This window comes from Phalaenopsis equestris, unplaced genomic scaffold (assembly GCF_001263595.1).
Source record: "Phalaenopsis equestris unplaced genomic scaffold, ASM126359v1 Scaffold000400, whole genome shotgun sequence".
In the NCBI taxonomy this organism is placed as follows: Eukaryota; Viridiplantae; Streptophyta; class Magnoliopsida; order Asparagales; family Orchidaceae; genus Phalaenopsis; species Phalaenopsis equestris.
The window spans coordinates 442,787-466,183 of record NW_018164842.1 but is presented as its reverse complement, the minus strand read 5'-3'; the positions used below and the strand labels follow the sequence as shown (position 1 = coordinate 466,183).

Genomic DNA, 23,397 nt, shown 5'->3' with positions numbered 1-23,397 from the left:
AACACACACACACACAAATATATATATATATATATATATATATATATATATATAATAGGACACGACACGTCATAGACATACTTTCACATTTAATAAATTACTAGTATAAATTATATATATTATCATTATTTATAATAAAGACATCACAAAATAAAGTATGCAAGAATAAAATTTAGCTTAATAAATTTAATTTGCATTATGAAACCTTATGCTTACAAAATCAACCATATTTCAAAATTATACATATTATATGTTTAAGAAAACTTCCTTCAACTTACATACTAAAATTTAAAATTACCTACAATTACACCTTACTCAATTATTTAAGTTTAAATTTAACTTTTAAAATTATAAAAAGTATAGATGTATAACTATTAACTCATTAAAGAGCAAAAGAAAAATAAAATTATAACTTACAAATCTATAGCAGTTATAACTCCAGTTGGTTCTAAGAAAAAAAAAAGGCTTCAACATAAGAGTTACAGGGTTCGGCTTTGGCTTTGACATAGGACATTTGGATCGACTTCAATGAATAGATTCGACTCTTACTTAGGTCACGACAAAGAAGCTTACAACTTCAACTTCAGTAGGTGTCGGTTCGACTTCGACAAACAAAGGGAACTCCAACACTGGCTTCAAAGAATCAAGATGGACCTTTGATGTCCGACTTCAACAAAGAAAAAGGAAACTGCCAATGCTGGATTCAACGAATGTTTTATGCATCTTTGATGCTAACGACCTTGCTTCAACGAATGTTGAAGAAAGCATCAACACAACAACAGAGGAGACGATTTGACTATGAGTTATAATTAGAGTTATGCGTCTATTTATAATTTTCTACTCTTGTGTCTTAGTTTTTCCTAAATTGTGTCTAGCCCATGTCTGATGTCTTGTCAAAGCATGTCCCGTACATGTCTAGATTTGGAAAAAAAATAGACACATTTTTTGTTGTGTCGGACGTGATAAGGAGTGTCGGAGACACGTTCGCTTTCGATACATGTCCAACAAAGGTATAACGTTTTTTAGAAATATTCATGCTATATAGATTAGCACGTAACCCTAAAGCCTAAAAAGCTTTAAAAAAAAGACTTAAAACAGTAAACAAAATAATAGTTATGTTAAATCAATTCTCAACCTTCAAAATCATCAACAGCATACTGTACAACTTTGGCTCTCATTTGATTTTCCAAATGCAGCAGTTAGGATCCAATGCTTTGGAGTATTATTCTTTTTCGTACAAAATAAGTAAATTATTAATGCAACACAAAATCAGTCACAGGTTCCTTGATGATACGATCGCCGTAGGGTTTGATAGGAATAGGACCCCACTCCCTAGGGTTCAAGGACCTATCTAATATTTGTGTAATTTCATTAAGGGTATTTTTGAAATTTTATGGTATTAAGTTGCTCTTTTTTTTTTTTTACAGCAGAGGGGTTTAACTTTATGCTGTACTAGAATAATTGTGATCGTAATTGTCCATAACAAATTATAGTGAAATTTGCAAAGGTAGCTATAGAATGTAGTTATCAATCTTCTATAAGAATTGTGATTCATGGTGAAGTTAAACTCTTGAGTCTCCACTCTTCTCAAATTCTTAGCGATGAATGTCAATTTTTTGGCTCAATAAATGTTTTCCATCTTCTTTCCTCTATCTAGCACTTATAGTTGGCTGGAAAAGGATATGATTTCATGAATTTTAATTGACTTCAACTTCTAATATTGTAAAACTACCAAAATATTGTTATTTGTTAGCTACAATCATACAAAGAAACAGAATCTGAAAGCTGAATACGGGGCACTGAGATAAAAAAAAATGTGGTCAAAACTGGCAAATTCTTGGCTGAAACTTGGCTAATCCAAAAAAGTTTAGTTAAAATGATTGAAATAGAAAATTTTGGCTGATTTTGGTTCAATTTTGATCGATCGAACTGCAAAAAAATCGATAAATAATGCATACCCTTTTGATATTGGTATGGCATGCAGGAATTAATATGCCGATAAAATTCACCTCAATTAAAGAGTCAACTAGCATAAGACCACTTCAAATGCTGAATAAATATACTAAAAATAAGCTTCATTTGGAATTTAAGGAAAAAAAGGCAACAAATAGTAGAATGCAAAGATGTCAGATCCTCATTTGTATCAAGAATGGGTGCTTAAGTTTATGAGCTTGCTTTAGATTGAAAACATCAAAGTCAAACATTCATTTTTTTTTAATTCCATTCTAACAAGCCAATGGAAAGAAAATTTAGAAATAACAAGTCAAATCGCTGTGAAAAGAAAAGATAACTAGATCCTTTGACAAATTCATGGTTAAAAATGAGCCACAAAAAAAAATTAAGAAAAAAAAATTCCAGACCAGGAGGAGAAAAATGGAAGAATAAAATCTCCATGAAGCGATTAGGAAGCATTAGAGTTTTTAAACTAACATCTTAAGTTTGGCACCATTGGAGGACTAGATGATATACAAGGTATCCTAACAAGATAAGAAAACAAGAATTAAAAACACGGGAAACAAAGTTTTAATTAGCTCAGTTCAGCATTCAAACATTTCATGTGCGGCTCATGAAAAACAAGAGAAGGTTAAGTTTAAGGCTTATAAATACTTGCATCCTCAATGCCCAATTCCACTAGTCCAAATAAATCCTTTAAAAAGTACATGAGAATTATTAAATGCAGTGTTATCAAAGCGCAATTCACAATGCAAACAACAACAACAAAGCCTTAATCCCACTACGTGGGGTCGGCTACATGAATCCTTTTTCTCCATTGCGTCCTATTTAGTGTCATATTTTCATTTACTTCTAATAAATTAAGATCATTTTTTATACAATACGCCCAAGTTTTCCTAGGTCTATCTCTACCTTTCTTAACATTAGTTGAATCTAAAACATCTATTCTCATAATAAAATCATCAGATAGTCGACGTTTAATAAGACCAAGGTACATCCTCCTGTAAATGTCCAGTAAGACCATCCATAACTAAAGCAAAAAGATATGGGCTTAAAACCGATCCCTGATGTAATCCAATAGAAATTGGAAAATATTTGGTCAATCCTCCTTCAATTCGAACACAAGTAATAGCTCTAGCATACATATCTTTAATGATTTGAACATAAGTCATATCAACACATTTCTTCTCAAGAACTCTCCAAAGGATATCTCTTGGAACCTTATCGTAAGCATTTTTCTAAATTAATAAAAATCAAATGTAGATCCTCCATATTATCTCTAAACTCCTCCATCAAACCTCTCAATAAATGTATAGCTTCCATAGTAGACCTGCCCGGCATAAATTCAAATTGATTATGAGAATCTTTGTAATACGTCTTAACCTATGTTTAATCACACTCTCCCATAATTTTAAAGTATGACACAGCAACTTAATCCCTTTATAATTGGCACAATCTTGTGCATCCCCTATATTTTTAAAAATGGGGAGCAAAATACTCTTCCTCCACTTCTCAGACATCTTTTTAGTTATTAAAATAATATTAAAGATTTTAGCAAGCCAAGAAACTCCCAAATCTTCCAAATATTTCCACACTTCAATTGGGATGTCATCAGGCATGTCCTACAGACTTTTCACCCTTAGTTTTCTTTAAAGCAACATGTCCTACAGACTTTTCACCCTTGGTTTTCTTTAAAGCCTCATCAACTTCTTTTTTACTAATGCGACGATAAAAATGAAACGTTTTATTTTTACTAACGATATTAAGATTACTAAGTCGATCATATTTTCAAAAACTTAATTAAAAAGTTTATTAAAATAACTCACCCACATATGTTGAATATCTTTTTCTTAGAAACTTTTTGATTTTCATCTTTAATACACTTTACTTGAGTTAAATCTTTACTTTTCTTATCTCTTTGTTTGGTTAGTTTATATATATATTTTTCATCATCCTTAGTATCTAATATATTATAAAGATCATTAGAAGCAGAACTTTTAGTATCACATATTATTTTTTTAGATTTCTTGCGGGCCGTTTAATATTTTTCTCAATTCTCTAAGTTTTTACATTTAAACTAAATTTTATAACATAACTTCTTATATTTTATCTTTTCTTGCACATTATTATTTCACTATTAACTATTTTTATTTATAAATTTTTTTCTTTTTGATTCTCCAAGTGCATTTTTTGCACTTACTACTTGTTTAATTGTATTTGTTACTTTATCCCACATAACATTCATTTCTTCATAAACATCTCAAATTTTAAAATATTGAATTTTACTTTTAAAAATAATTTTATTTGTCTTTTAGGAAATTCATTAAAGATAAACACAATAGAAAATTCATTTCAAAATCATAATAAATGTATTGTAGAACAATCTCACCATAATCACAGAAATACAAGTGTTTACAATGAATTCACTATGTCTACACCTACTCTAAGTACACAACACATTTAATCTCACTCTCCAACATTTAATCCACTTAGAAGAACACACACTCATAACGCTCATGGTCTTTTCCTTTGAAGTGCTTTGACCACTCCCCAAAGTTCTCTGATGTGACACTTAGAATGAGAATAACTCTATTTAAATCTCTTACCTATGGCACGAAATAGTAGTAACTGCCAAAACATTTCACCGGGCACCTAGGCGTTTGGGCTGGCACTAGAATGCTCCTTAGGTTTTTCTTCTCGAGTGCTTGGGTGCTTAGATAGGCATTGTGCCGCGGCGTGATGCCTAGGTGTTTGGCTTGGGCGCCGACTTTCCCATCATTATGTATTTTGCACGCATGAAGGTCTCCTGTGGCGCCTAGGCGCCTGCCTTGGGGGTGCTTGGGTGCTTGAAATGGGGCGCAGGGGTGCTATGAATGATGAGCCGACTTTTTTGTTGCTCTATTTTATGGTCGTGTGAGGAACGATCCAGGCGCCTATGCGCTAAAACTGCACGCTCTTGCTGATTTCAAGTGCCACCACATTCGTGATTGAAAATTGTCGTAAGGGTAATGACGGTCAAGAAAGTAGTGCCTTAGAGGAGAAATCAGAGGGGTAAGCCAAATCATACCTAAAATGGAGGGGCATTTCTTGACCATGGAGGGGTAGTTCTCGTCCATGGAGGGTAGATTCATAGCCTTGAAAGAAATAAAGAAGAGGATCATGGAGTTTCATGCAAAACCGTTGCTATCTGTCGCAGATTTAGAGCCATGAGATGGAGCGAAGGAATCGAGAGCGGACTCGAGCAACAACACTTAGTGTGACATCTGTATGGTTGGAAAGAATGAAAGGTGGGTTCGAGCGAAGGAGCCTAGAGCGGATTAGAGAGACAACATCTGAAGAGAAATGCGTGAAATTTCGAGGCTTGAAAGGAGCAACAAAAGATGGAATGGGACGATGTGCAATTCAGGGCTGGAGAAAATTGATTTGAAGTATTTCGGCCTAGAATAGGGAACCATGGTGGGTGGGACCTCGGTAGAGGGCTGGATCCAACAACGCCAGTACCTTTGCTGCAGCGGCCTTTGAGTTTGAAGGCAATTCAGAAGCCTATGAGGACAGACGAGCTGATTATGGAGCAAAAAGAAGGAAAATCATTATGGTCAAGGAAAGGAACCCAACCCCCACTTCACCGGTTTGGTCAAGGAAATTGATAATGAGACTCACGAAAAAGAAAGTTTAAGATACTAATTTTTGAAGGAGAAAATGCTTATGGTTGGATTTATCTCTTTAAGAGATACAAATGATGGGAGCAGCCCTGTGTTTGGAAGGAAATGCTCTAGCAGAGTATCAAGGGAGAGAACAACATCAACCAATCAGGATATATGAAGAACTCAAGGACCGATTATTGGAGCATTTCTGAACCAAATGGGAAGTAGATGTACAAGAGCAGTTTTATGCATTGGTCCAAAAGGCCCGTCATGGATTATATGGAGAAATTTAAGATGTTATAAGGCCGTTTGAAGAGATATCAGAAGAAGTGTTGGAAGAAAACTTCATGAAATGGTTGAAGCCAAAAATTTGAGCAGCACTTCGTCCGCTGAGGTGGTGAGGATTTTGGAATATTATAGAATTAGTGTAGTTGGTTGAAAATAAAAATGCAATGGAACCAGCTAATAGGAGCAGCACAAGTGGAGCGTCATATCAAAATACTATAACCACGACGATACCAAAAACTCAAATAGTGAGATTCCAAAGGCTTGACAGAACAAGAGTGATGGGTCATAACTAGGGGCGACATTCAAACACCTTATAGAGAAAAATATTCAAAAGAAGCCAACCAAGGGATTATGTTTTCAGTGTGATGACACGATTGCCATAGGACACAGTTGCAGGTATCAAACCTTATAGGTTCTCACAGTGTGTGATGAGGAGCAGGTAGGTGATGAAGAACAAAGAAAGTTGTGGTGGAGGAGGAACACCCTCACTTAGATGTGGCAGAAGTCTCATTGAACTCAATGGCAAGCTTAATAACGTACCATTCTATAAAACTTTAGGGACAAATAGGAGATCAGGACATAGTGGTGTTGTTAGATAGTAGGGTCATCCACAACTTCATCTCTACTTAGATCAAAGATCAGGACATAGTGGTCTTGGTAGATAGTGGGGTCACCTACAACTTCATCTCTACTTAAGTGGTGAAGCAATTTGGGCTTGAGATGGTTAACAAAAAAAAAATTAGAGTCATGATGAGGACAAAACAAGTGGAAAAGAGTAGAGGAGTTTGAAAATGGATGATTATTTTAACACTACAAGATATTCAGGTGATAGAAAATTTACTTCTTTTGGATTTAGGGAGTACTTAAGTGATATTGGGTATGAAATTGTTGCAGTATTTAAGGGAGACTAAGATAAATTAAGAACTCATGACAATGGAATTCTAAGAGAGAGACGAGATGGTGGTTCTCCGTGACGACGCTAGTTTGTGCAAGACCTTGGTACCACTCAAGACTATGGTTAGGGCAATACAAGACACATGAATGAGATTCTTGATCGAGTTGCATAGCATGTAAGAGACAAAAGATACGAAATTGGCAAAGATTTTGATGTAGATACGACAACTCCTACAACACATTACATAAGTTTTCCAATTGTCATGCGAATTGTCGCCTCGGAAGGAACATAAGCATGTAACAACCCTGAGACCGAGGATTTCTTCCATCAGTGTGTGCCCATACCGCTATCCTTAGGTACAAAATGACGTGATCAAGAGAATGATCTGATAGATGTTGGAGGTCGAGACCATACAACCTAGTGTGAGCCCCTCTCTAGCCTAGCCTTGCTAGTGAAGAAGAAGGGTGGGAGTTGGTGTTTGTGTGGATTATAAGACAGTGAATAAGGAAATGGTACCTGATAAATTTTTTATCTCGGTGACCGATGAACTACTAGACGAGTTGTTTAGGGCTAAAGATAATCTCCAAGATTGACATGACATCAGAATACCATCAAATTCAAATGTGACCGACAAATGTGCGTAAAATTATATTTTGAACTCATGAGGGTCAATATGAATTTCTGGTTAAATGGAGAGAATAAGCAAATTACGATACTACGTTGGAGTAGTGGTGCAAACAAATCGAACACGAACGAACAAAGCTTGTGTTTGTGTTCGGTTCGTTTGAAATAAGCTCCTGTTTGAAATTGTTCATGAAGTTATTGTTCACGTTCGGTTTGATTTGTTTGAAATATGTTTGAAATGTTTAAAATATTTAAAATGTTCGAATTATTCAAATTTTTTGAATTATTTGAAATCTTACAAATTTATTCGAACTGTCTGAATTGTTCGAATTATTCGAATTTTTTGAATTATTTGAAATCTTACAAATTTATTTTTAATGATTGAATTGTTCAAAATTTTTAAAAAACTTAAACTTATATGAAATTAATGCTTAAACTTATATGAATTACAGCACAAATGCACAATAGCCGAAATACAGCTCACAATAAAATCATAATATCATATCTCATCCATAAAAAAATCAGATGAGGCAATATGCGAGATTTCACTCCCAAAAACTTCAAAAACTAGGTTTCACTCAAATAAACTAAATAAATCTAAAAGAAATATAAGAAAATTTAAGCTAAGAGGTGAACCTGAAGATAAATATAAAATTATAGGATTTAATATAAGCTAAGAAGCGAATCTGAAGATCAAATTATAATTTATAAGATTTAATTTTTTTTCAAACATGATAAATTTTTAAAGGTTTTTAGAATATATAATTATTTTTAAAATATAATGAATTTTTTTATATAGAATTATTTTAAATTATATTTAGAACAATAACGATTCGAACAAGATTGAACAATTGACTGTTCGTGTTTGGTTTGTTTATAAACCGAACGAAAAAAAATTATTCGTGTTTGTCTCGTTTGCTTATCGAACGAATTAAACACGAACTTCCTAGCGAGCTGAACATGAACTGTTAGCGAACAACGAGCTTTTTTGACAGCCCTACGTGGGAGCCATAAGACTTAGTCCGACAACAGTTTCATTTCTTCCACCTTCAGAACAATGTCTTTTTGGGAGATGAGTAATTTTAAATTGGTGCCCACGACACCGTCCACTTTGTGCTCCACTAAGTCTACATTAAGTCCGCCAAATAAGTTGAAAACTTGTGCTATGCACAAGACTAAAAGGAAAATTTAGTCATTTGTTGGTTATTATTGTTGGGTATAAATAGGGATTAATTTTTTTAGAGTTAGGTTATGTGATGCGTGTGACTGTAGTATTGATTCTAGGGTTAGGGTTTAAGAGAGATAGCCTACCTCTCAGATTGCAGGTGTGTATCTTTTTATATATTCGGGACAATATTGTTTTGTTTTGGTACCAATAGAATACAATGTATTATTTATGCCCTAATCGCTACAAAACTTTGTCTCATTCCTTTTAGAATTAATCAATTGTTAAGCTCCCATAAGTTTGAATGATTTTAAAGTCAATTGGAGATGAAATTTGCACAATAATTTTAAGGAAAAATACAAATACGGAAAAAAAGATGCAAGACATTCTAAGGATACGCAATAATTTCAACTACTAGGCTATGAGATACACCAGACTGCTTACAATTGAATGCCCATCATTATCATTATGCATATACTACAAGGTATAATTTAGCATGAGAAAACTTTGACATGTGTAAGCATTTTAAAATAAAAGTAGCAACCAAATTTGCAAAAAAATATCATCAATATGAAATGAGTTGCTTTACTTTGGCTAAGTACTTAGCAATGGTTTCATCTAATATTGCTAAAGTCTATGGATGATCAATTAGTCTGCCATATAAACAACACAAGCATCTAAAATCCATTTGAAGTGAAAGTATTTGCATCATATGCTATCCTGGTAGCGCTGTGCTTCCTGTAGCCAACACATTTACATCTGAAATATATCAATTGGATGTCTCACAAATCAAAGAGCTATAGCTCTTAATAATCTTGAGTTAACCAATGAGATATGTAATTACAAATCAAACTTGCCCTCAGCAGTCATCCCAATCACTTTTTGTCTGCCCTTTGAATCTTGCTTCGCAAGTTTGCAACGCAATCCAATGTAAATGTCAGATTATAACCATCCCAATAGTTTTGTTCATTCATTTTACAACTGAGTTTTTGACATAATTCTCTTCCATCCTCAGTCAGGCAATAAAATTGTTGAATTTCATTAATTAACAGATTAACAGGCTAGAAAAAGTCTACAGAATACTTTAAAAATGATCAAATAAGCAGTAATCATAAAATGACACAAAAAAAAAAAAACAATTACAATTAAAAAAAAGGAACAAAACCTATCTAAACATCTCCAGCTAACACAAACCAACCCTTTCCATCTAAACATCTCCAGCTAACACAAACCAACCCTTTCTTAAATTTTAAACCTATATGGTCAACACCCAGTTGAGATAATGATTTGATTGAATATTTAAAAGCAAACTGAACCAAGAAGCTATCAACCAAAAGAAAAAATAATTATATTTAGCTGAATTGCCAACATCCCACCAAACTGCTTAACTTCAGAACAGGTACAACGTGCAGCATCAAATCAATTGAGAGATGACTATCTCTTCGTCTAAATAATGCCTAATATTAGAATTGGTGGGTCAGTTTTTTTTTTTCTGAAATTTAAAAGAAATATAATTGGCATCTTCTTTTTTTTTTCCAACTTAAATCATCAAACTCAATCTAATCACTCATCTCAAAAGCTTGAGGTCAGATCTATAATTTTTTTTCATTGCAGCTCATTTGAATAACTTTTAGTTCATTTTACACCAGCTTTTTTACACAAAGTCTTGAGCAACCTTCCTCATCCATCCTTAGACTAGCATACAAAACTGTAGAATTTCATTAGCAAATAAAGATACTAGAAAAGGTCTAAGAATTCAATTAAAAATGCCAAAAATAAGCAATATGCATAAAGACCCTCTCTCTCTAACTATAGAAACAATCCACCTCTAACTCTCTCTGGCTAATCAGACCAATTCTTTGCCAATTTTCAAATCTCTAGTAGTCAACATTCATCAGAATGAAAACTGGTTTGATAGGGGTTTTTTGAAAGCTAACTGAATCAAGATACAATGCAACAAAGAGTCAAAAGAAAGAGAGTTAGATGGAAAGTTTCTTCCTGTCAACATCTCACCAAACTACTTAAAGCTCAAATTAGATGAAAAGTTTCCTGTGTCCAACATCCCAATAAACTACATAAAGTTCAAAACAGAGAACTTGCAGCATCAAAACTCCTTGAGGGCATAATTATAAGAATAATACAAGAATGATAGAACCAATAAGAAAATCAATAAAAAAATATCATCTTTCAAACATGCATTAAATATACACTAATTAATTAATTTAAATAGAAAGAAAGTGAGAGCACAGGCCTCATTGGTGAGGGCAGGTACGGGGAGAGAAATGAAATGCGTTTTTGGTATAAAGTTTCTCCAATACTCCAATCGGCATTGAAATCTCCGGACATACCATGGCTAATTTCTCCGACTATCCCATCACTGATTTCTCCATCTCTCCAGCAACAAATCTTTCCTGCATTAGATTAAAATGAATCTTCTAACAGGTGGTAGGATTTTTTTAAAGTAAATTTAGAAGCAAATTTTTAATACTAATATAAATTTTAATGAGCAATGGGAATGTCTGGCTACAGGAAGTATTTAACTCAGATTGAATTTAGAAAATTGTATAAATTTAAATTTAAGGGATGTTTGGTAGCAGAGTTTGTGCAGGATTTGACTTAAATATTGTCAGACAGTGAAGATGCCAACCTTTAAATCTTAAAGAATGTTAAGTCCCGTTTTTTGCACCTTTAGGAGCAGTTTGGTAGCAGGATTTGAGCGGGTTTTAAGCAGAATTTGAACTAAATCCTGCCAAACAGTAAAAATGACATCTTGAAATCCTACAGGTTCTTAAATCCCGTTTTCGCCCATTTTTCCATAAATCAAAGATTTAGTAAATCCTGCTGGAAGCCGCAAAGGGTAGTGGGAGGAAGGAGGAGGAAGACGAGGGTTACCTTTCTCAATGGTCTCGATGGGAGCGAAACGTAAGGAGAAGAGAGATGGAGTTCGGAGGTCTTTCTACGCCGCGATCCCGTCGTTGTCTTCCTAGCTAGCACTAATCTATTTCGCGGATTCGATTACGAGACGCTGGTGTAGGGCGAAACCAAGAGATGGAATAGGCTTAAGGCTTTAATTTATTTTTAGATTAATTTTAACTAATTTAATTGATTAATAAATAATAATAATAATAATTAATTAATATTAAATTAATAGCCCGGCAGAATAACACCAATAAGTTCCCAAATAACTACATAATAACCCTTCAATAATATTTTAATAACCCCATATAACAATTTCAATAATCACTTAAATAATGTCACAATAACCCCTAACAACACAATCCGGTGAATCGCTTTCATAACTTTCATGATTTCACTTCGAAAAGGTTCGGATAAGATAAAGTGTAAAAAATTTATTTTAAATATTTTATGAAGTGCGCCCATGTAGCACTCGTTGCGATACATTATTAAAAAAGCCCAAAGCTTTATACCCTGCTGATCCTAGTAATTGTTCTAAGAAGTACAGTATAAATCATCCTACCTTCTCAAATAGTAGTGGGAGGAAGGGGGAGGAAGACGAGGGTTACCTTTCTCAATGGTGTCGATAGGAGCGAAACGTAAGGAGAAGACAGATGGAGTTCGGAGGTCTTTCTACGCCGCGATCCCGTCTGTCTTCCCAGCTAGCTCTAATCTGTTTCGCGGATTCGATTACGAGACGCTGGTGTAGGGCGAAACCAAGAGATGGAGATAGGCTTATCGCTTTAATTTATTTTTTAATTAATTTTAATTAATTTAATTGATTAACAAATAATAATAATTAATTAACATTAAATTAAGAACCCAGCAGAACAATCCCAATAAATGCCCAAATAACCCTTCAATAATATTTTGATAACCCCTATAACAATTTCAATGATCACTTAAATAACTAAATAACGTCACAATAACCCCTAACAACACAACCCGGTGAATCGCTTTCATAGCTTTCATGGTTTCACTTCGAAAAGGTCCGGACAATGTAAAATGTAAAAAATTTATTTTTTAAATATTTTATAAAGTGCGCCTGGTGTAGCACTCATTGCGATACATTATTAGAGTCCGCAGACAGAGTTTAGGTGACAAAAGCCCAAAGCTTTGTTCCCTGCTGATCCTAGTAATTGTTCCAAGAAGTACAGTATAAATCATCCTACCTTCTCAAATAGAATGATATGTTGCAATAAAAAAAAAAGGAAATCAGTATTATTATATAAAAGGCACATAGACCATAGCTCATCAATTATGAGAAAGCGAGGCAGACATTTGACATTCAAACCGGTTGGTCCATAAGTTGATTTGTACAACAACTTTAATTTACGTCAGGAAAGAAATGACAAGGAAGGGGAGATCTCGATTTATATTCATAACCGACAAAGCAACTAGAGATTAGAAAGGAAAATATTTCACCAGAAATTCTGATCCAGAATGAATTTTAATTCTCTACGGGAATATTTTATTTTAAGCATAATATAATTTTTTTTATTATATCTATATTATATTCATATTAAATTAAATTTAAAATTTGGTGAAGTTAGCTGACCCAATTTCTTTTCATAAATAAATCTTCGTATTTCATGTAGCATGGAAAAAATACTATAAAATAATGACCAATTTATCATCTGAAATAAGTTCAAATATCCAAGCTGGACATTATTCATTATAGGTCCATAACTTCAACCATAGTTTCATCCATCAAAATACAGCCTTTGTCAAAGCAACATCACTCGTTATGTTTCCGCATTCCCACTCTCTTAAATAGCTATTAAATGAAAATTAAAACGCACTTATTTCCAAAGCACTGATCACCACAATATGAAGCCACTGAACCAATTTTGTTTTTCCAATCAACACAAAATGGACTCCACGGAGATTCTCATCTCCTGCAAATAGTCCCCTGTTTCCCGGCGCTCTGTTTCCGGCGATCGCTGCGGCGGTCTTTGAGTTCCAGCAGCCACCCTTTCGCCGGAGAAAGCTCTTCCTTGGTTGTTTGCGGATGAACTGGCGCGCCTACATCGATCCATGGAGGTGATGAGGGCATCTTCAGGATGAAGAAGCTCGTAGATTAGTAGAACAAGAGAGGCCATTAGAGACCGAGATGGAAATTTTCAGGAATTTTATTGATTGCGGGGTTTGAGACGAATGAGGGATTTCGCGTGCTCTTCGGTATAAATAGCAGAGCAGAGGCTGTTTTACGGACAGGAGTGGTCCATGGGGAAGGAAATTTGCGTTTTGAGGTGCAGCCATGTGTCGATTGGAAGATTTACATACATGCCAATCAATTTTTATGCATTTACATATCTAACATGTCAATTTCAATTTTTATATATGTGCCAATGGATTTATTCATGAAAAGATGTATTTTGCTTGGTAGATGTTAGAATAGTGGTTTTTTTCTTAAAATTGTTGTTTGTGTATGGCAGGAAGCAATTACTCGAGCTTGTTGGGGCTTGAGTCCACTACAGTGGCCTTAGTGGGCTATTTTCTAACCCATGCCAACTGAGAAGACAAGCCTAGAAAAATGACATAGGAGATCGATCAAAGTTATCGAGCATTCAAAATAAGGATAGGTTGAATACGGAAGACATTGCTGGGGGCCGGCTGAACATGGCCAATTGCCGCAGCCTCTATCGTGGTTGTCGCCGCCACGGTCACTACGACACTATAGTTAGACCTTTGTGTTTTTTATTGTTATCGTCAGTTCATCATTGAATGGTTACACTACTTCCGTTGTTGGATCACAGTTGCCTAACGACCATTGCCATCAGTGAAAATAAATCGAGCTCCCTATCATACTCCCCCCTACTGTCAGTTTTTCATCAACGCGGTTGGATCGTTATAACTTTCCCAATGTTTTCTCTTAGTTTTGTAGTATTATTTTATGTTTGCAAGTGCGGATAAAGTTTTGTAATATATATCTGAATAGTGGAATCATTTCAATTGGGTCACACCCCGTGTTTTTTTCTCTTTCGGGTTTCCACATGAACCCCATAATGTCTATTCCATTAACTTTTATTTCATTTGTATGTGTATGTTGGATTTTCATACAAGACTACAAAGTAAGTATATTTTCACCGACGAAAATTAATTCTTTAGCACACAATAACTCTCATGAATATTAAATATATGATTAATTTATCTCAGTAAGCAGAACTTGCGTAATCTTCTAAAATATAGAATCGACAAAAAGATATATTTTAAATATCATCCAAGATTCCTCAATAGTGATTTAATCATTTATCTATTAGTGCTCCAGACAACATTAAATGATTATTAAAAAAAAAGGTTGTCAAGAGAATTTTATATAATAGAATTGGTAGAAAAGAAATATTCTAGAGATTAATATTTTATGTAAAGAAAATGTACCTATCATGATATAATTTGCATTTGACATAATATTTATTTATCTCGAAGGATTCCTCCAAATTATTTAAAAGAATGCAATGACGTAGTGACTAATAGATCTCACATTTATGAGACATTAGGCTCGCCAAGAAGCTTAATTGCACTGTAGACAAAAAATGTTTAGAAGATATTCTAAGTCAAAATGTTCTTCATATCGATATGTTACCGAATAGCACGGGTAAAACAAAATGGGTAGGGATATCCTGATTTTAAATGTGTCGAGATAGGCTTAAGAAAATCAAGTTTATTTTGAGATTAATATAACATATAACAATTTTGAATTGTACTAAATTCAAATCAAATCAAATAATTTTTAGGTGCATCGTGTTATAATTTGTATCTTTTGAATCTAAATAAGCCCGGGAGACTTGCCTGAGGAATAGAGTATTGAATGATGGGTGAGAGAGAGAGGGAGAGCAATATCATAGTAATGAATAGTAAATTTGTGCAACCTTTATTCATAAAATGGACCCTCAAATTATAGAGATGGGTCATTGTACAATTACTTATTGTACCCCTAAAGTTTGTAGGTATGACGGGGGTGTTTTGGTCCATACATAAAAATGACACATGGGGCCCATAGATTTAGCCGGGCGGCCTTCTGACCAGTGGTCGTTAGGCCAGACTACGAATAGGCAGGCGACTATGAGGCTGGCCGTCGTCAAGCTGGCTGACTGTGAGACCAGGAGACCATCAAGCCGGGTGGCTGCGAGGCCTAGAGGCCTTTAGGCCAGACAGCTGTGAGTTCTTTAAAGTCAGAGAGACTTATAAAAAATATAAAAATAAATTTTTGAAATAAAAATATATTTTTTATTTAGCTATTCATTAAAATCAACTAAAATTTGTAAAAATTAAAATATAATTCCTAAATTAACAAAAATTATTTCTAGAGTTCTCTCATCTAGGTAAACCTCCTAAAAATTTCCTAAGGACATAAGGTATGTTTTAGTTGGTTAAATTAATTAACAATGAAAATTTCTATTTTTGAGCGAAAATATTTATTCGAAATTAAATAAAAATCTGAAAAAATCTAAATTCTCCTCTGATATTTTAATTAACCAATGAGTAGGGTAGCAGTAAAGTTTCAAAGTCACTTGAGTTAGATTGAGAGAATTATGAAGTGGAAAGTCTTATGGGTAAAATGATAATTATGAAATTTTGAACTTTAATTAAGATTTAGGTCAAAACCAGAAGACAAATGGGTAATATTGATCATAAATACCTCTCTTAAATTATTAAAACATAAAGGGTTAAAGGTAGAAAACAATTCATGTTATTTAATATAAAAGGGTAAACATGTAGTTTTGTTAAATTATTATGGTTTGGAAGTTAATTAAGTTGGATGATCCTAATGTGAAGGGCTTGATCTAGGAAGATGACAACTCACTAATTTGAAGCCCCAAGCCAACGATTAGATGATAATACAATCTTTTAATAAGGATTAAGGCATTTCATTCAAACCCTTTTTCAAAATTACAAATCCACCCTTAAGGTATTTAAGAGCTTAGTAGTGAACTAAGTTTGATCTAGAATCACTTAATGAGGTTTAGAAAAGAAAATACAATCAATTATAACATCTTTAAAACACAACAAGCTCAATTTCAATTGAAGAGGTATGACTTACTTAATAACCTAATTTGCTCTTAAGGGCGTCCACCTACATAATTTATAAATGAAACATCAAATGAATTCTCAATTACCCTACTTATGGGATGATTAAAACATTAAAGCTACTAAGCATAAGTTAAAACACCACAACTAAATCCTAATTTTACTACGTATGATTAATTCAATAAGATGATAAGTTGAAATGAACTTGAAATGATTATGAGGATTTAAAAGATGTTTAAGGTCATGCATTGAACTCTTTTGGAATCTTTTGGATATTTTGAACGACATTCAAACCTATTATGCATTGCTGAAGAAAATTATACTCAAAATATTAGGGGCCCACCAAGATATAACTCGGGACCCGTTAATTCACACTTCCAATAAAATACCATACACTACTTATCATATATTTATAGCCCAATGCTTAAGGGCTTTAGTTTTGGATAAAATATTCAAATCCTTGTGACCAACTGAAAATATTTTGCCATATATGGATCACCAGACTAGTGTAAGTTGGAGGTCTTGATGGAAAGGGCGATGAGGACATTAATTATGTGTGTTAAGTGAGGGATACGAAGTAGGATTTAGAATAGTATCTCCTACCACGAAGATCCTCAATAAAGAGAGAGGATTGAACCGATGATACTACTTACCAACATTGGTAGGAGTTGCCCCTAGTATTCTTAGATATGTCTAGAGTCCTAACTTGATTAGAGTAACTAGCATGTGGACACCCCGCTTTACAAAAATACTTACATATAAGATAACGACATTCCTTTTTATGACATGATTACTTTTGTTTGCTAAAGTAAACTTAACATGTATGGAAAATTTTAGAATTTTGGTAAGAAATCTATAAAGGTCCACAGACTAGTTACTCGGATCAATGTCAGAAATTACCTTCCTTAGACTGTTAGTTTGGCGACTTTTATCAAAGTTGGATAATAAAGCACACAACCCAGCTCTGAGCTCCCACCTTTACAAAATTCTTACACTCAATATCAATTTTTTATGAGTAACTTCAGGTTTTGCCTTACATACTCTTGTTTTCTACTACTAGTTTGAATTTCCTTATATTAGATTTTCTTGCAATTTATTTAAATTTCTTGCAATTATACTATGTTTTTTATACTAACTTTGTAACAATGGTAGGAACGTCAGATACGCATTTACAGTTTATTTATTGCAATTTTATTATTTTATTATTTCTTACTGTCACTTTACTTTACCATGCATATTTTACTATTAATACCTGCAAAACAGGAATACACTTTCAAAAAAATTTAATACACCTTTCAACCCTTTTGAACACACTTAATCTATTTCTTTTGAATTTGAGAGAATCTCTCGGATGAGGTAACTTACGGTTGCTAATGATAATTCTTCGGTCAAAATGAGCTTAGCAATCGGTTTAGGTTAAGTAAATTTAAAAGAAAATAGTGATGTCAGGATGACGAAACCGTGAGATCTTGACGGGTGCCAATTAACTTAAATTAAAATTCCACCAGGATACTCCAATAATAAAACCTAACAATAACAAAACATGACATAAAAGCTACAAACCTTGGAGCTACTACTACAGCAAGGAGCTTGGAGAAGACTTTGTGGGTAGCACGGCGAGGTCACATCACACAGAAGAACATCTTTGAAAGAGCAAACGAGGACTCCGTTAGCTAAACATTTTTTAATTTAAACAAGCCATAGAATTTCGAGGTTGTTTGTCTAATGCGACATAAATCCTCCATTTATCTTTAGGCTTCTGCACAATCATATTGTGCAATATAAACTCTAACCTTTTTTTAAGATTCTGAGGTCGTCATTCGGTATGACATAAATCCTCTTATCTTCTAGACTATTTGCATGATTGAATATCATGCAAATGTAAATCCTAAATAGTAAAATCTGTAGGATTGAAATATTAAAATAATATCATCTTCAAAATTGAAGTCAAACAATAAGATAGTTTTGAAAGTCACCGAGGATCTTCTCATGATTTGTGACAACCCCTACTTTTTCTTTCATTTTTCTTTCCTTTGGATTTCTAAAATAATTGCTCCTGTTGATCCGTCCACAGTTAATTTTTCTATGACCAACCTTGAAACCTAAGCTTTGAAATTTTGAAGACAAATACCTCTGATCATTATCGAGAGTTTTCTTAAGTGACATTGATCACTTAAGATGTAATTAACTATAGGAGCATGCCCTACAGAGAACTAAAAAACCCATGTAAAATAAACCCTACTTAATTTTCAATATTAAGTAAGGGAATTTGTCAGTCAACATACAAAAGGTTCGCAGACCAAAAATAGTAATAAATTTCTTAGTTTAAATGATTGAGCCTACTATGAAGTGATGTGTTTATCTTTCGAGATAGCGTGTGTTGACCTCACTTTTGGTTGAGGTCTAGAAACTTAACTATCAGACACGTGAGATCTATTTGGTCTCATCTATTTTTCAAAAATTAAAAATATTATTTTCAAAAATCAAAATTATATGTATATTAAATTCGCCATTATTTTCAAAATTAAATTAAATTTCAGCCCACAGGTTGGCGCAACGCTGATCTGGAAAAGTAGGAAATTTCTATTTCTCTATTTAATTAAATCTAGAAATACCTAAAAACTGTAAAACTACATAACTTAACGTAGAAAAATCATAAAAAAAATATACAGATGAACTTAGTGAATGAAAGTTTAAATGTTTTAAGAGATTTTAAATGAATTTAAATAATGAAAGTTTGTGTTTTAAAAGTTTTAAATGATTTTAAAAGCTTAAAAGGTTTTAAAGGAATGAAACTTTAATTATTTTATAAGATTTTAAATGATTTTAGAGGAATGAAAGTTTAAGTGTTTTAAAAGTTTTAAATTGGTATTAAAAGTTAAAAAGAAAAGTTCTAATTTATTTGAATCTTTAAAGTGTTTGAAAGTTTTAGTTATTTTAAAAAGTTTTTAATGTTTTAAAATTTTAAAGTGTTTTTAAAGGTTTGATAGTTTCAAGCATTTTAAAATTTTTGAAGTGCTTTAAATTTGAATATTTAATTATAATTTATAAGAAATTTAGGCCTATGTTATTTAAATTTATAACTTAACATATCTTAATCATATGAGCTTGCAAATGACATACTCTAAGCACAAAAATATAACATACTTTCTTTTTACACAAAATCTACAAATGAGAAGTTCTTTTTTTTATTTTTTACATAATTAACATATAGAAAATAACTTAATTTATAATGAAACTTAAACATAAAGAAAACACATGGAGACATCTTCACATGGAAAAGTCTAGACATGAAGAAACCTAAACATAAAAAACACATAAGAAGAAACTCATATGGAGAAGGGAACACATGGAAAAACTCTCACAAGAAATCTTTCAATTTCATATGCTAACATATAGATCAAATCACACATGTAAAAACTTATATATGACAAACACATATAGATAAATATCTAAATGGAAAAATCTATATATGGAGAAACCTATACTTGAAAAACACATTTGTAGAAACTTACATGGAGAAGTTAAATCACATATAGAGAAGTCTACACATGGAAACTACAAATGAAGCAAACTACATATGGTGAAGATTAAACATATATATATATATACGTTGTGTGTGCTATACATGGAGCTTACTATAAATGGACGTAACTACATATTGAGTAAAATTACACATGGTGAAGACTACACATATAAAGGATATACGCATGGTGAGGACTTACACATATGGAGACAAACAAAACTCGGTGAACACTGCACGCGAAAGTTTCTACACATGAATTCAAACTACACATGGAGAAGTGTAGACATAGAGATTACACATGAATTAAACTAGCATAAAGACTAGAATAGAGGTTACATGTGCAAGTAAACTACACATGGAGAAGTGTATACATAGAATTTGCACATTCAAGTAAACTTCACATAGAGAAATGTAGACATGGAAACTACACATGCAAGTAGAAAGCGCATAGAGAATTTACAATGTGAAGATTACACATACAAAGAGAAAGAACATTTGGAATTTATGTGGTAAAGATTAGACATGAATAGAGAAAGCAAATAAAAGTGATTTAATGAACTTAAAAACCTTAGAATCAAGTGATCGTAAGCTTGTTGGATTCATCTCGTCAAGACACTTGATTTGACTATAAGCAAAACAAATTTAGAGTTTATGTGACCCCACAAATAACTAATCAAAGCCTCTAAAAGTGGTTTGAGAGCATGATTAAGGCTTGGTTAGGCTCAGATTAGATTAGTTTTGATAGCATTGAGTTCGTCTCGTCAAGTCAGTCAGTTTAACTATAAGTTTGTTGAAATTAGAGCTCTGGTTGAATTTTAATTTGAATCGAAATATTTCTTCTAAAAAATATTTCGAGATTCATGTCAAATACTTTTGGATTCATGCCAAAAGATGAAATTTCTTGATGATGCATCAAGTGAGATTGGAAGGAAAAACAAAATTTAAAAGATATTATGATCCAATTTTTTTTTTGAAATTCTATAGGTTTATTTTATTTTGAGTATAATATAAAAATTATTTAATTATTTCTATATTATATTATAATTAAAAAAATTAGAAAGTTTTAAATAAATCTTAATTTAAAATCTGGTGAAGATAGCTGAGCCACATTCTTTTCAACAGTAAATCATTGTATTTCATGCAGCATGTACCATAAAAAGTAATCAATTTAAAAATAATATAAATTAATGACCAATTAACCTATGAAATTAGAAGCAATGCTCTTCAAAGAATTACAATAAAATATCCAATTATAAAAAGATTGAGCCGGACGTTCTTCATTATTGGTTGATAACTTCAACTATACTTTCAGCCCAATTAATTCAAGTAATTATTTATCATCCATTAAATACAGCTTTGCCAAATCAACATCGGGTGGTGAGACTTTAATAAGTTGAATAGGCTACTCATCAGTTAGTTTAATAAGAATTTATTCAGGTAATTAATAAGTTGCTCGATAATATTATTATTAATAGTCTCGATAAATCTTCGGTTTAGCAAATAAGCTTAAGCTGGACGATGTCTTTCTCGGCTTGGACGCTGATGATCTATCGCTTTAAATTAATTAAATAAATTACAAATAGTTAAAACACAGGAGCTCCAGATCCAAATTAACTTCTGGAGGATCCATCGATTTCCCGTAATTTTTGTTGTATTCCATTAAAAAAAATTCTGAATTTTATAAAGAAAATTAAAGAACAATAACCTCAAAAGTACAAAATATAAGGAAGATGTATGCAAATAAAAACAACACAAACGAGGAAAAAAAAAAATGATTTTTATGATCTCAATTTTGATCAATAGCTATGAACTAATTTTGTTTTTTCCAATCAAGGCCAAATGGACTCCACGCAGACTCTCATCTCCTGCAAATAGTCCCCATTTTCCCAGCGTTCTGTTTCCGTCCATCGCTGCGGCATTGCGGCAGCGGTCTTTGAGTTTCCGCAGCCACCATTTCGCCGGAGAAAGCCCTTCCTTGGTTGAAAGCGGACGAACTGGCAGGCCGATCGATGGCGACGGAGAGGGCATCTTCAGGATGGAGAAGCTCGTAGATTAGTAGAACAAGAGAGGCCATCAGAGAACGAGATGGAAATTTTCAGGAATTTTATGGATTGAGGGGTTTGGGACGAATAAGGGAATTTGGGTGCTCTGCGGTATAAGTAGTCGACGAAAGCAGGTGAGCGAAGCTGTGTGCTCTTTCAACACAGGAGTGGAAGTGAATTTTTCTTAAGAGGGGCTGCCATTTGTCGTTTTGAAGGTATGCGTACAAGCCGCTCAATTTCGACCAAATTATAATGCAAGAATAATTGATAAAAATATTATGTCGCATTCATTTTAGAACAAATTTTATATGGTTTAAACTATTATGAGTTAATTTTGATAAGACGACTCCTTTTTTAATTTTAAGATTATAATAATATTACAGTCTTATATTTTGTATGATTTCTCATGATACTTTACATTTTATATATTTAAAATAAATTTAATTCTCTTAAGATACATCCTGTGAAAATATATATAATATATATATATATATATGACAATATTGCATGCAAAAAACTTTTCAAAATTTCTGTATCCGTTAATCTCATATTAAAAATAATTATTCAAAATTTTATAAATATAGATGATTGTTAGTTATGCTTTATAACAATCATTTGAAATCTTATTTTATATAAACAAATAATAAAAGATGCTCATTTTACAGCTGCTAGCAACGACTCCTTCAGCTTCATTACTGTCCGCCCGCCCGCCCTTAAATTTTGGCCGCCTCCTAAAGCATTCACCAACTACCACTTCGAATAAGGAAAATTTCTCAGTCTACAATTGGTAAAGTATTTAAATTTAAATATAATTAAATATCTTTAAATAATAAGATTTACGTTCCGTCAGAGAATGGGTTGATCCTCCGTTCTGTTGCACGGAACGCTACAGAAAATTTTAATTGGGTGTGGGAGCATTTTTCATAATATCACTGTGCATCACGAGGAATATTTGCGTACATAAGATGTACGCAGCGCTGCGTACATCAGAGGTTATTCTGGGGGTACAGGGGAGTTATATCCGGGTTATACCGGAGGTTACAAGGGGGTATAACCCAGATATAACCCCATTGTACCCCCTGAATAACCCCTGATGTACGCAGAGCTGCGTACATCTTATGTACGCAAATATTTTCCGTGCATCACAACGACGCAAATTATCGTCATTTCAAATCATAGCTGATCTATTGTGTTCGAAAGACGCAACTTTTAAGCCAGATTTGTTGAACGATAATGCATCTTCAAACCAACCCTTAACTTCTCTTCTTTGATAT

At 33.1% G+C, this 23,397-nt stretch overlaps 1 protein-coding gene across 9 annotated transcripts in view; it reads right to left on the bottom strand.

Annotated features, from left to right (window-relative positions):
- LOC110026780 (octanoyltransferase) overlaps window positions 1–12,229 on the bottom strand; it is a 16,680-nt gene extending 4,451 nt beyond the window's left edge. The window contains exons 1-3 of one of the 9 annotated variants that reach the window (XM_020727899.1): window positions 12,094–12,229; window positions 11,217–11,315; window positions 10,918–10,980 (exon numbers count right to left, since the gene is read on the bottom strand). In XM_020727899.1, the coding sequence (XP_020583558.1) occupies window positions 10,918–10,920 (3 nt within the window). In that variant the 5' untranslated portion in view covers window positions 10,921–10,980; window positions 11,217–11,315; window positions 12,094–12,229. Of the gene's footprint in view, window positions 1–10,820; window positions 10,981–11,216; window positions 11,316–11,461; window positions 11,598–12,093 lie in introns of those variants that run through there. The other 8 variants (XM_020727902.1, XM_020727897.1, XM_020727906.1 and 5 more) reach the window with 8 other exon arrangements.
- Window positions 12,230–23,397: the final 11,168 nt, after the last annotated feature.